The 12,526-nt window shown below is 62.9% G+C and overlaps 1 protein-coding gene across 1 annotated transcript in view; it reads left to right on the top strand.

The window, feature by feature from the left end:
* Window positions 1-12,526, top strand: part of LOC149865305 (uncharacterized) — a 136,889-nt gene that overhangs the window by 15,263 nt on the left and 109,100 nt on the right. The window contains exons 9-11 of the mRNA XM_090046310.1: window positions 2,162-2,258; window positions 2,797-2,880; window positions 3,440-3,820. Coding sequence (XP_089902436.1) covers window positions 2,162-2,258; window positions 2,797-2,880; window positions 3,440-3,820 — 562 coding nt within the window. The remainder of the gene's footprint in view (window positions 1-2,161; window positions 2,259-2,796; window positions 2,881-3,439; window positions 3,821-12,526) is intronic.

The following is a 12,526-nucleotide window of genomic DNA, read 5'->3' as shown; positions in this document are numbered from 1 at the left end:
TCTTCCTGGACTTCCGGAAGGCCTTTGACACTGTCACTCTGTTCTCATTAAGAAACTGGGGGGCTGTAGCATCACAGTCAGACGGATCACAAATTGGGTGGAGGGCCGCACTCAGAGAGCGGAGGTGGACGGGTCATGTTCGACCTGGAGGGATGTGGGCAGTGGGGTCCCGCAGGGCTCGGTCCTCGGGCCCGCACTGTTCAACATCTTCATCAGTGATTTGGACGAGGGGGTAAAAAGCACCTGTTCAAATTCGCAGATGACACTAAGATGTGGGGGGATGTGGGCACACTAGAAGGAAGGAATAGGCTGCAATGAGACCTAGACAGGTTACAGGGGTAGGCGGATGAGAATAGGATGGGATTCAACCCCGCAAGTGCAAGGTGCTGCACCTGGGGAGGAAGAACGAGCACCATACCTACAGGCTGGGGAACTCCCTTCTCGTCAGTGCAGAGGCAGAAAAGGATCTTGGAGTCATCATCGATTGCAAGATGAACATGGGCCGGCAGTGTGGGGACGCGGTCAGGAAGGCCAACCGCACCTTGTCGTGCATCCACAGATGCATCTCGAGCAGGTCCAGGGAGGTGATCCTCCCCCTCTGTGCGGCACTGGTCAGGCCGCAGCTGGAGGACTGCGTCCAGTTCTGGGCGCCACACTGCAGGAGGGATGTGGACAACATGGAGAGGGTCCCAAGGAGGCCACTCACATGATCGGGGACAGCAGGGCAGGCCCTACGAGGAGAGGCGATGGGACCTGAACCTGTTCAGCCTCTGGAAGAGATGGCTGAGGGAGGATCTAGTGGCCTGTTACAAACTAGTCAGGGGGGACTAGCAGGCATTGGGGGAGTCCCTGTTCCCCCAAGCACTGCCAGGAGTGACCAGGAATAACGGTCACAAGCTGGCAGAGGGGAGATTCAGACTAGACATCAGGAGGTGCGACTTCACGGTCAGAGAGGCTAGGATCTGGAACCAACTTCCAAGAGAAGTGGTGCAGGCTCCTACCCTGGGGGTCTTTAAGAGGAGGCTGGATGTACACCTTCCTGGGGTCATTTGACCCCCGTACTCTTTCCTGCCATGGCAGGGGGTCGGACTAGATGATCTGCTCAGGTCCCTTCCGGTCCTAGAAACGATGAAACTATGATGTGACCGTGACGTGGGAGAGGATGCACAGTGAGGACAGGACGGTGCCGGAGAGCGCTGGGGACCAAGAGAGCCCCGAGCACCAGCCACTGATCCCCGCCCTCCCCCGGGCTGGGGAGTGACAGAGGAGAGAGCCGGGACCCCCCTCACGTCCTCCCTGACCTTCACCCCCACAGTGCAGGACGACGGGGCGCGGGTCCGGTGCGTCTTCCTCCACGAGGGCAAACGGATCCGAGAGGAACGAGTGTCCCCGGCGATCCGGGTGTGGGGTGAGTGCCCAGCGCCCCGATGCCACCTCCAGGTGCAGCCTGGGCCTGATTCTGTCAGGGGGATGGAGCTGGAGATTGCTAACCCCCCCCCGCTGTCTCCCCAGCCCGGCCGCAGGTGTCGGAGATCCAGGTGTTGCCCGAGTGGGACCCCCGCGACAAGGTGCCGTTCGCTGTCCAGCTCCACAACTTCTACCCCCAGGAGGTGCCCCCGATCCAGTGGGGCTGGGACGGGGCCGGGAGCTGGGGGGCAGACCCCGCGCAGATAGACAAGAACGCGGACGGCACGTTCACCGCGACGAGCGTCTGGAGAGTGCCCAGCCGGAGCCTGACCCGGCCGGAGCTGCGCGTGCGAGTGTGCGTCCAGCACGGCCCCGGAGAGCCCCCGAGCGAGAGAGAGCTCAGCCTGAGGGCCGCGGGTGAGGAGGGGCCGTGTCCGGGGGTCCCAGCCCCGCTGCAGGGGTGTTGGGTCTGGGTGGGGTGTGAGGGGCCGCGGCTCCCCTGACGGGGCCTGTCCCTGCCTCTGCCTCTTCCCTTCCCCAGGGCTCCTGCGGCCCCCGGAGGTGTCCGAAATCTCCCGGACCGAGTCTGTGGCCAAGGGGAAGGGAGTCACCCTGAGCTGCTGCATCATGGGGCATTTCCCGGGGGAGCTGAGCGTGACCTGGCTGCGGAGGGGCAAGGGGGAGCCCACTGCTGTGACCCTGCGGGACTCGGCTGCGTGGAGGGTGGAGCCCGGCACAGCTGTCCTGGCAGGAGACCAGACTCACCCGCTGGACGTCCGGGGACAAGGGGGCAGAGTACATCTGCCGCGTGGGACACCTCGCCCTGGAGACCCCCATCGAGGGGAGTGGTGGTAAGTGGTCGGGGGTGGCACAGGTCCAGTGTCCGTTGTAGGGGAAGAGGTCTTGTCGTGGGCCCTGCTCTGGTCCTGGTCATGGTGGGTTCATAGGGGAGCAGACCCACCTGTCGCCCAGCCCAGCCCAGAGGGGCTGTGACCCCCAGCCCTGCCTGACCCCTCAATCCAGGCCCTCCCGGCGGCTGTCTGGGACAGGAGGCACCTCACGCTGGCTGGGCAAGGGGCGCCCGCGGTAGAGGCTGCCAGGAGCTGGACGCAGCATGTCCGGCCCACCCCATCCTGAAGAACCTGCAGCCACAGGGCCCCGCAGCCATGCACACGTCACATGTGGCCACTCGCCGCCACCCCACTCCCCAGACTTCCGCTGCTGCCGCTGGCTTCTTGCGTCAAGAGGCCTCAAGACTGTATCTTGGAGGGCGCCCACAAGACTTGTGGCCTGGCCCTGAGGCTCAGGCCAGACGGGGCTCTGGAGGAGAGTTTTTCTCATGTCCTGGGACAGGGGCTGCACACTGACATGCTGGTCCCACCTCTCCAGACCAGGGGACGGTTTCACGGCGCCTCGTCCTTATGCAGACAGACTGGGCCTTGCCGTGGGGCTACCTGTTCCAGATAGCGACTGGTAAGGAGCCCAGGAGCTGGGGCACAAAGGATGCCAGGCCACACCCCAGAGGTAGCCGCAGGGGAGACACAGCCCTGCCCGTGCCTTGCCCCTGCAGCCGGAGGCAGGAGGCGAGTCCAGGTGGGGGCCGACTCGGGGGTCCCTGGCAAGGCTGCTCCCTTCAGAGCGGTGCTGTGAGCTGAGCTCTGCCTCGCTCACTCCTGCCACTACTCATCACAGCAGCAGATCGGACTGGCTCCATGGCCAGAGCTGTCCCTGCGATCCTGACCGGAGCTGGAGCAGGGGCCAGCACAGCACGTTCATTCTTGAGGAAAATCGGAAAAGATAGAGTAGGAAGATGCGGTTTGGCTGCAACTTCAGAGAGCAAGGGGTGGGCAGACAGCGTGGAGGTTAACCACGAGGGAGTAGGGACACGTTGCCGTGAAGAGGCCTTTCCCACAAGAGGAACCGCTCCTCCCCAGGCAGGTTTCATCCCGTGGTTCCCAGCCCATGGCTCAGCCTGGACACATCCCCAGAATGATCCCAGGCTGACCCATGTCCTGTGTGTTGGTTGCTTGGCCCCCAGGCTGGACGGTCTCCTACAAGGTCGCAGAGGTGCAGGTGCCGGCGCGGTGCCTGCTGGGCCAGGAGCTGACCCTGCGCTGCTCCATGGAGGGGACGTTCCCCGAGGACGTGGCCGTGATGTGGCAGAGGATCCACAGCGAGGACAGGACGGTGCCTAAGAGCGCTGGGGACCAAGAGAGACCCGAGCACCAGCCGCTGATCCCCGCCCTCCCCCCGGGCTGGGGAGTGACAGAGGAGAGAGCCGGGACCCGCCTCACGTCCTCCCTGACCTTCACCCCCACGGTGCAGGACGACGGGGCGCGGGTCCGGTGCGCCTTTATGCATGACACTGAATGTATCAGGGAGGAGCGAGTGTCCCCAGAGATCCAGGTGTGGGGTGAGTGCCCAGCACCCTGACACCACCTCCGGGTGCAGCTGGGGCCTGATTCTGTCTGGGGGATGAAGCTGGGGATTGCTAACCCCGCCACTGTCCCTCCACTAAGGCCACAGGTGTTGGAGGTCCAGGTGTTACCGGAGTGGGACCCCCAGGACATAGATGCTTCTCAAGCAAATCCCGGGATGTCATTCTCCCTTTGTACTCGGCCTTGGTGAGCCTGCACCTCAAGTCCTGCGTCCAGTTTTGGGCTCCACAATTCAAAAAGGATGTGGAGAAGCTTGAGAGAGTGCAGAGGAGAGCCACGCGCATGATCAGAGGTCAGGAAAACAGATCTTACGGCGACAGGCTGAGAGCCATGGGGCTCTTCAGCCTGGAAAAGCGTAGGCTCAGGGGTGATCTGGTGGCTGCCTATAAGTTTATCAGGGGTGACCGCCAGGATCTGGGGGAACGTCTGTTCACCAGAGCGCCCCAAGGGATGACGAGGTCAAACGGTCATAAAGTCCTGCGAGACCATTTCAGGCTGGACACAAGGAAGAATTTCTTTACTGTCCGAGCCCCCAAGGTCTGGAACGGCCTGACACCAGAGGTGTTCAAGCACCTACATCGAACACCTTCAAGAGCAAATTGGATGCTTATCTTGCTGGGATCCTGTGGCCCCAGCTGACTTCCTGCCCTTTGGGCCGGGGGCTGGACTCGATGATCTCCCGAGGTCCCTTCCAGCCCTGATGTCTATGAAATCTATGAAATCCCCTCAGTCACCTCAGGAGGGAAGGGGATGACACCAAGCACTCTCCGCCTGGAGGGGAACATGGGCTCATGTCATGGCCCAGAGTCACAAGTGGTGCCTGTGGCAGGCCAGTAGGGGGCGCTCCTGCGCTGAGCCGCCCACCCCCCTGCACCCGACCCCCTGCCAGGCTCCGAGCGCCTCCCCGGGGCGCCTCACACTCGGCCAACCCCTCTCCCGGAGCACAGTCGCTAGTCTGGGGGTAACGTCGCCCCCACCACCCCGAGAAGGGACTGCCTCGGCCCTGTGTCCTCGGGGAAACACAGGTCTAATGTCCGACGGGTACTCGACCCGGTACAGGCATTTGGGGCACTTCCCCAAGTCCGAGGGCAAAACATATAGTCTCCCTTAGTCCGCAGACCTAAGGGGTCTCTTAGGCATAATTTAGACCCACCCCTCAATAAGTCTCCCACACTTGTCACAAAGGAGGACCGTATTGATTACAGGGGTAGGGTGAAAGTAGGGTAGAAGATATCCTAGAAATCCTAAAGAGCAAACAGTCTGGCTGAGGAGCCTTTTGATCACGCATCTGAGCAACTGCCAGCTAGATCTCTAATCAGATGGAGTAGCTTCCTCACACGCTTCATCCAGAGGCTGGTGAAATCCCCTGTAGAGTCAGGCCATTTCTAGCTTGTGAGTTTTGGGGGAGAGAGCCAGTTTCAGATCGTCAAGCTCCTCTGAGTCCCCCGCATGACTGCTGCCCCCTCCTCCTGGGCAGTCTTAACTTATATACCCCCTGTGACCTCATTCACCTGGTCCAGTGGAGGCCAGCTCCGGTTGGCTGTCAGCCAACCAATTTGAACTACATCACCAGTTGCCGGGCAGACTCCAGCCCCCCAGGTAGATGCCCCTTACCCGGGTACCAGTCCCGTGGGCAGAGGGGGCAGGTCCCCCCCCGCCCAGGACTGCATCCAGCTCAGGGTACCTAAAGAGACAGGCTGAGGTGTGACTCCTCTGTGCTGGGCCCATCCTAATGAAATGGTCACAGCACAGAGATTTATTCACATTGTCACAGGGCAGAGATTTTGGGGAGAAACCAAGGTGGCTTTCTGCCTCAAGCTTGGCCTGCCCAACGAGCCACCCCTGCACCCTTTGGTTCATTGCCCCCACGATCTCCCTTGCCGTGTGGGACTCATCCAGCACCTCGGCTTGCAGCAGAGCCCACCGAGGGCCTGGCTGAGTGCACCGGTGCCCCGCGAGGGAGAGGAAGGTGTGATCGCCGCCCCGGCTGCTCTAGGTCTCGGAGGTGAAGTGCAAGGCTACCTGCGGCCCTGCCTTGCGCAGCTCCTCCCTCAAGTACTCCCTGCATGCCCCATACAGGGAGGGCACCACCGCCCTGCTAGAGGTGGTGCATGTGGGCACTTTGTAAAGTGGGGCCAGAAGTGCTGCGAGCCACCTGAACCCTGGGTGTTCAACGAGGGAGAAGGGCTGGCTATCCACAGCAAGCATCTCCCCGATGCTCTGGGTGATCTTGCTTGCCTTGGGAACGCGCCTCCCTTTCTGTCCACCTTTCCCCCACTGGTCCAGGGTGGCCTGCCTCTGCTTTGGGGGTAAGGAGGCTTTGGAGCGAGCAGGAGACGGCCCTTCTGGTACACTCGCACCGGCGCCAGGCTGAGCAGCAGGAAGAAGGGCACGGGGATGCTGCCCCTCAGATGCAGCAGCATGGCCGTGGTGGAGAAGTGTCTCACGTCCTTGTCACGGCTCGTGTGCCTACAGCAGTGCTGGCAGATGGCAAACCTGGGGTCATCTGCCACGGCAAAATGATACCACACTACACTACCGTCCCGCTTCTGGGTTGAGGGCAAGGATCCTGCTTTTTTCCCTTTCCCAGCAGGCTGAGGCTCAACAGCAGGAGGAGCTGCCTCAGCCCAGCCACTTGCCTCCACACCCTCAGCCTCCTCCGAGGTGCTGCTTTGCGGAGGAGACCTGGGTCTAGGGGGAACGTGAGGGATGTGGAGCACAAACTCTCATTCCCTCTCAGCCCCCAGAATTGCTTCAGCCAGCGCGCTCAGCGTCCCTGGCTCCAGCTCCTGCTCCAGCTCCTCCTCTGGCAGGGGGAGGCTCACGCTGGGAGATGACAGTGGGGTGGCGAAGACGGCGATGCCACCCCTGGTGCCCACTTCTGGACCGAGCGGAGGTGGGGCAGGTGCAGGGGCAGGGACGTCAGGTGCAGACACTGCTCCCACCGCCTGCTTCTGCCGGCAGCACCGGTGTCGTGGGGGCTCGGGAAGAGGATGCGTCTGTGTTTGGGACGGGGGGGCTTGCAGCTCTAGCTCTCCCCGTACCCCCTCTCCCTGCCCTGCCAGAAGCCCTGGCACCTGCCTTTCCCGCACGCTGCATATTGATCTTTCCTGTGCTGCAAAAGGTCTCTGTGTGTGTGTGTGTGTGTGTGTGTGTGTGTGTGTGTGTGAGAGAATCCTTCTGTATATCCATCTGTCTCATTCTTCTATGAATATCTGTGTCTATCTTGTGCTGAGAATGAAATTATTTGTATTTTTTCTTCCTGGCTCTCACTCTATTGTCTATCTTGTGATGTGAATGAAATTACTTGCATGTCTTCCCATGTCTCGATACATTATCTGTGTCTTGCTCTTCTGGAAATAACTGTCTGTCTTCTTCTGCTGTGATTTTTTTTCTATATTCCTGGGTCTGTGTGTGTGTGTGTGTGTGTGTGTGTGTGTGTGTGTGTGCAAGCAGTCTGTGCCTCCCTGCACAGTGACAGATAACACTGGCTGGGAAAACACAGCCATCTTTTTGCAAAGTTTCCAAAACAAGTTCCCAAAAAATAATTCAAAGAAATATATGGAATTGTAATACTACTAATAATTGAATTGCATAGCTAAGCAAACTAAACGAAGCTAAGCTAAACCCTAACCACTCCTTTATAGCATGAAAAAGCAGGAGGCAGGAGTCAGTCGCTCCTCTCGCGCAGGCGCCGACAGGGAAGGAGCTGCAAGAGGCACGGCAGGGCTGGAAACACGAGGGCTTTTATACTTTTTTTAGTCCCACCCCGCAGACGCTGCCATTGGAAAGGCAGCCGGGGAGAACCCCTTCTCATTGGCTACCTACAGACGCTGTATTTCCCCTCACGCTCCCCCTCCCCCTCCCTTTCTAATTGCCTCAAAATGGCTAAAGTGGCTCCGAAGCGCTTTGGATGCCCCCGACCCGCTCCGGACACCATTACTGGGATCCCGCTTCGATCCAGAAGTGCCGATTCGGACGCCGAAGCATCTGAAGTGGGTCTGGATCCGAAGCGGGATCAAACACTCGCACAGCCCTAGCGCGTAGCCTGTGGACGACCGCACACTGTGCCGGCAGGCCATCGTGAGACACGGGAGTACCTCTTCCCATGGTGTCTGGCTTTGAATCGGAGAGGATAGCATGTCAACCGCGTGTGCAGAGAGAGCACACGAATCGCTCGACAACAATCTTCCACACCGTCTGGGCCCCTGAGCAGGGAGAGGAGAGGCTCCCCCCGCTTGGACAAACCGGCAGCTACTATTCAGACATACGTGTGTCCGTGTGGTATAGCGCGCAGGGGGCCCAGGCTATCCATGGCTATCCTCTCCAGGCGTCGTCTAGCCCGTGTGGAGACCGCGGGGGCCCTGGGCTGACTCCTCGTCCCCTTGCGCGCACCGCGCACCTCACACGGTCTGCACCAGTCCGCCACAGGTGGCCTCCAGCCTCACCAGGAATACCGGGCCCGGGCCTTACGGGAGACCTCCTCTGTGCCCGGATGTCCCCGGTGTCGGACTCACGCAGGGCGTGCAGGGCTGCGGGTACCTCCTGCCCAGGCAGCGCTGGTTGGATGCGCTCAGGGCCGCGGGCAGACCCGGGAAGCTTTCGAACCCGCTGCAGATCCTGCTGGGCTTCAGCTCATGCCACAGGGGGATTTTTGATGGAATCCCAAAACGCAAAAGGAGTTTTCGCAGTTCAGCTTGACATCAAATGAAATCACAGTACATGAGCAAAGGCACCCGATGAGTCAGCCCAGGCCTTTGGCCTGGCACTCAGGCAATTGGCCTTAAAGTCCTTCCCACCATTTAGCTCAGACGTACACGACACACTGGCCTGGGACCATTTCCTCCAACACGCCTGCAGTGGGGCGGTAAAGGCTCAGCTTTGGCTGGGAAGACCCCAGAGCCTGGAGGCGGCCATGCACTTGCCACTAACTTGCAGCTGGCAGCGAGGCTGCGGGGCCTAAGTCCCAAAGGCCATGAGGCCAGAGCGCACGTCCATAGTGGAGAAGAGGAGCCGGCAGCGCACACCCTGCCCCCAGAGCTGTCAGCCCTCCAGCAGTAACGGAGACTACGCAGAACCGCAAGGGTGGGACGGACAACCTCCACCAAGCCCTGGAAAGTCGGGGCCCAAACAGACGTGGCAGCGGGGGCCCGCCTGGACCGCGGCGACTGGGGTCACAACGAGAGACTGCAAGACGCCTCGTTGGGAACTGACTTCCTAAAACAATCCCAGGTCACCAGGGACTTTCCTGACCGCTCCTGTTCCTTGCAGGCTGTTTCCTCTGGACACCACAGACAGTCAGCCTGCAGCGTGTGACGTGGCGCTACTGGAGTACACCAGTGTATTCAGCCTGGGGGACCACAGTATAGCCTGGACAAGGTTAACAAAGCACCGGATTCACACGGGCAGTGCCAGACCCATCAGTCAGGGGTCATATTTGCAGTGGCTTGTGCAGGTGGAGGTTTGTTTTCAAACTCCAGACACACGTCGAAGGGCTCAGACATTTGAACCCCTACACCTGGGGTGTTTGTTGGGGGAAGAGCTGGTCGCGTACAGGACGTCTCTTCTGTGCCTGTTACAAGTTCCTCGTAGGAGCCATATTTAGCCCTTTGTTCCCGCACCTGCCGGCAGCTGAAATGCACGTGCAGCTTTCTCCTTCGCCGGCTCCTGCGCCGCGCACACGCGAGGAGCGCAGCAGGGCTCTGCTGACCCGCTCCTCGATCTGACACAGCCCGCACAGGGACTAACGCCCGCTGGGGCTGCCGCGGCTTGTCGGGCCCAGCCGCCGCTCCGCACGTCTGCGCAGGACGCGCTGCTGTCCCCCGCGGGTCACAGAGGCGGTGTGTGGAGGCCTGGCGCCCCCGCCGCCACAGAGGCAGTGCCCCCCGCTGTGGCGTTCACGCAGCACGCCCGGCACGGCCCCTCTCGAGACACAACGGGCACTGGTCGGGGACTGGTTCGAAGTGGGCCAGCCACACGCCTGTCGCGACGGCCCCAGTGGCTCTGGGGATGAGGTGGGAGCACAGGCTCTGCCACCGGGGCCCGGCGGCCTCGCCCTCACCGAAGTACTCCTGCCAGGCGGCGTGCTGGCGGGCCGCGAGGGTGCTGTGATGTATCGTGTGGCGGACGAGCGGGTAGAGCTGGCATCGGTGGACCGTAGAAAAATGCAGGGGCCTTGAACCAACTCGCCCCCGCACCCCGGCCCCCGCGCTCCTTGCCCTGCCACAGCCAGAGCCGGGCGGCCCCGTGCCCAGGGCTGCGTGCGCGTCTCTGCCCAGCCTGGCCCTGGCAGTGCCTCCCTCGTCCGCCCCGGCTCCCGCAGCACCCGCCCGGCCCGGGCACCCCGGCTCCGCTCACCCGGGCAGCTCCCCCCGCGCCCGGTGCCCCCGGCTCCCGCCGCACGGCCACCGCCACAGGAGCCTGGGGCCAGGCCACACGCAGCCCTCGGCATCCAGCCCCGCGCCGTGGCCTGGCACAACAAAACCACCCTACTAACCCCTGCTTCCCCAGGGACAGCCACGCAAACAACCAACCCCAAGACACCGGCTTTCACTCTGCACCTCGCCCTGCCCCCGGCCCCTCCCTGGGAAACGGGTGAGGTGAAAGTACAAAGCCACGGCCCAGGGACCCACGCCGCCTCGCAGGAGAGGAGATGGCGGCTGTGGGGGGACGGAGGGAGGCCTGGGCCCCCCGCCTCGGGGGCCTGCTCCGGCCTCTGCTCGTCCTGGGGGCAGCAGGTGAGTGCGACCCCTGCTCTGCTGGGGCGAGGGGCAGGGCCGGGCTGCAGTGGCCGTGTCCAGCCCCGGTGCAGGGGCAGCCGGTGCCGCCTCGTGAACACGCCTGGAGCAGAAATCCCGGTGGCCCGTGTTTGCCTCTGGTGCTGCCCAGGGCGGCCGTGTCACACGCGGGCTGTACAAGAGCACGGAGGGGAGTGGGACCAGCAGGAGCAGGGGACACCCCCTCTGCGGTGCCCGGGGGTCCCGGGACACACAGACCTGGAGGAGCTGATGGACCCGACCCCGAGCGCGCACGGCCCCTCCTGCTGTGCGCCTGCCCCTGCCCCTGCCCGGGGCTGCGGGTCTGGCTGTCGGGGGCCCTGGGAGCACCCCGGGCAGGGAGCGGGGCCGGGATCCCCAGAGCCCCACACAGGGCAGGGGAAGCCCCGGGATGACTCTCCCCTCCGCTCCTCAGCGCCGCGGGCTGCGGGGAAGGGCAAGAGCTCGGCCTGGCCCCGTCCCAGGCCCATTTCAGCTCCTCGCACAGGATGGCGCCTTTTCCTGTTGACTCCCGCCTGGGGCCCGGCCCTTCCCAAGCGAAACCGAAAGCAGGGACCAGCTGCCTGGGATCCATATTTCCTCCAGGAACAAGGACTCTGGCAGGATGCAAGAAAAGATGCAGCCCTGCATGCAGCGCCTGGCCCGCCTGCTGCTTCCCCTGGCCCTGCTCCTGTCTCCCCTCTTCCCTGCCCCACACGGTAAGTCCCAGTCCCTGCTCCCCGGCGCGGGTGTGGGGGGGGCCGGGGGCTGGGGGGGTGTGCAGCCCTGGGGCAGCCTGGCCATGCCCTGTGGGAGGAACGTGCGGGTGTGGGAGGGGGAAGTCGCGTCGCCCCGAGCGCAGCAGCCCCCCCAGCCCGCATCTCCCTGCACCCGGTCCCCGCAGCGGGCCGTGCAGCCCTGGGCAGCCTCCCCCCTGCGCCAGCCCAGCCCGCGGGGTCTCACGGCTGCTCCCTCTCCCCCGGGCAGGTTCCCAGCTGCAGGTGACCACGGCGGCCTCCACCAAGGCCCGCCTGGGCTCAGGGGCCCTGCTGCAGTGCCGGTTCGATGTCGGGGGGCCGGTGGCCCTGGACGCCCTGCAGGTGACGTGGTATTTCTGGGACCAGAAGCTATCCTGGTACAACCAGAGCAAGAGCCATGCAGAGCCTGGAGCCCGCCTGCCGTCGGAGAAGGAGCTGGAGAGCGGAAACGCTTCCCTGTCGCTCGACGTGGTGACCGTGCCCGATGGGGGCTCGTACCGGTGTGTTGTGCGGTACAGGACAGAGGAGCACCGGGGGGAGACCATCCTGCGCCTGCTCGGTGAGGACCAGAGAGGGGCCACACCATGACTGTGGCTGGGTTGGGACCAGGGGTGGGCGGGTGAGTGGGGGAGACAAAACGTGAACCATGTGTAAGTGAGGTGGTGAATGAGCAATGCTCTTCAGGCCCCAGGGGACTCTCCTGTGGTCATGTCCAGCACCAGCCACAGGCAGGGCCACTGGCCTCGCCCCAGGAGCAGTGGGAAGCCTTACGCAATGGGCAGACGGCCTGGTGTACAGCGCTGGCACGGGCAGTGCTGTCCTGACGGCAGCGATGCCTGCCTGGGGGTCTGTCCCTTCAGCATCAGGGCTCCCACGGGGCCCAGGCCTCACATGGCCTCAGTGGGCCAGTGCCAGCCTGGTGGTGGAAGGACACATGCCCCACCCTGGGGTGCACACAGCGCACTGACTCTGTTTTCTAGCTGCCCCGACCATCTCCATCCTGAGAAAACCAGTCGTGCCCGATGCTGAGACCTCCCTCCTATGCCACGTGAGGCGGTTCTTCCCCGAGAAGGTGGACGTGGCATGGCTGAGAGACGGGCAGATCCTGGAGGGCTCCACCCGCTCCAGCCCCCAGAGGAACCCAGATGGGACCTTCAACCTCACCCTG

This window comes from Crocodylus siamensis, chromosome 4 (assembly GCF_052110815.1).
Source record: "Crocodylus siamensis isolate JL-2025a chromosome 4, ASM5211081v1, whole genome shotgun sequence".
Lineage (NCBI taxonomy): Eukaryota > Metazoa > Chordata > Crocodylia > Crocodylidae > Crocodylus > Crocodylus siamensis.
This window is presented reverse-complemented; position numbering and strand designations above follow the sequence as displayed.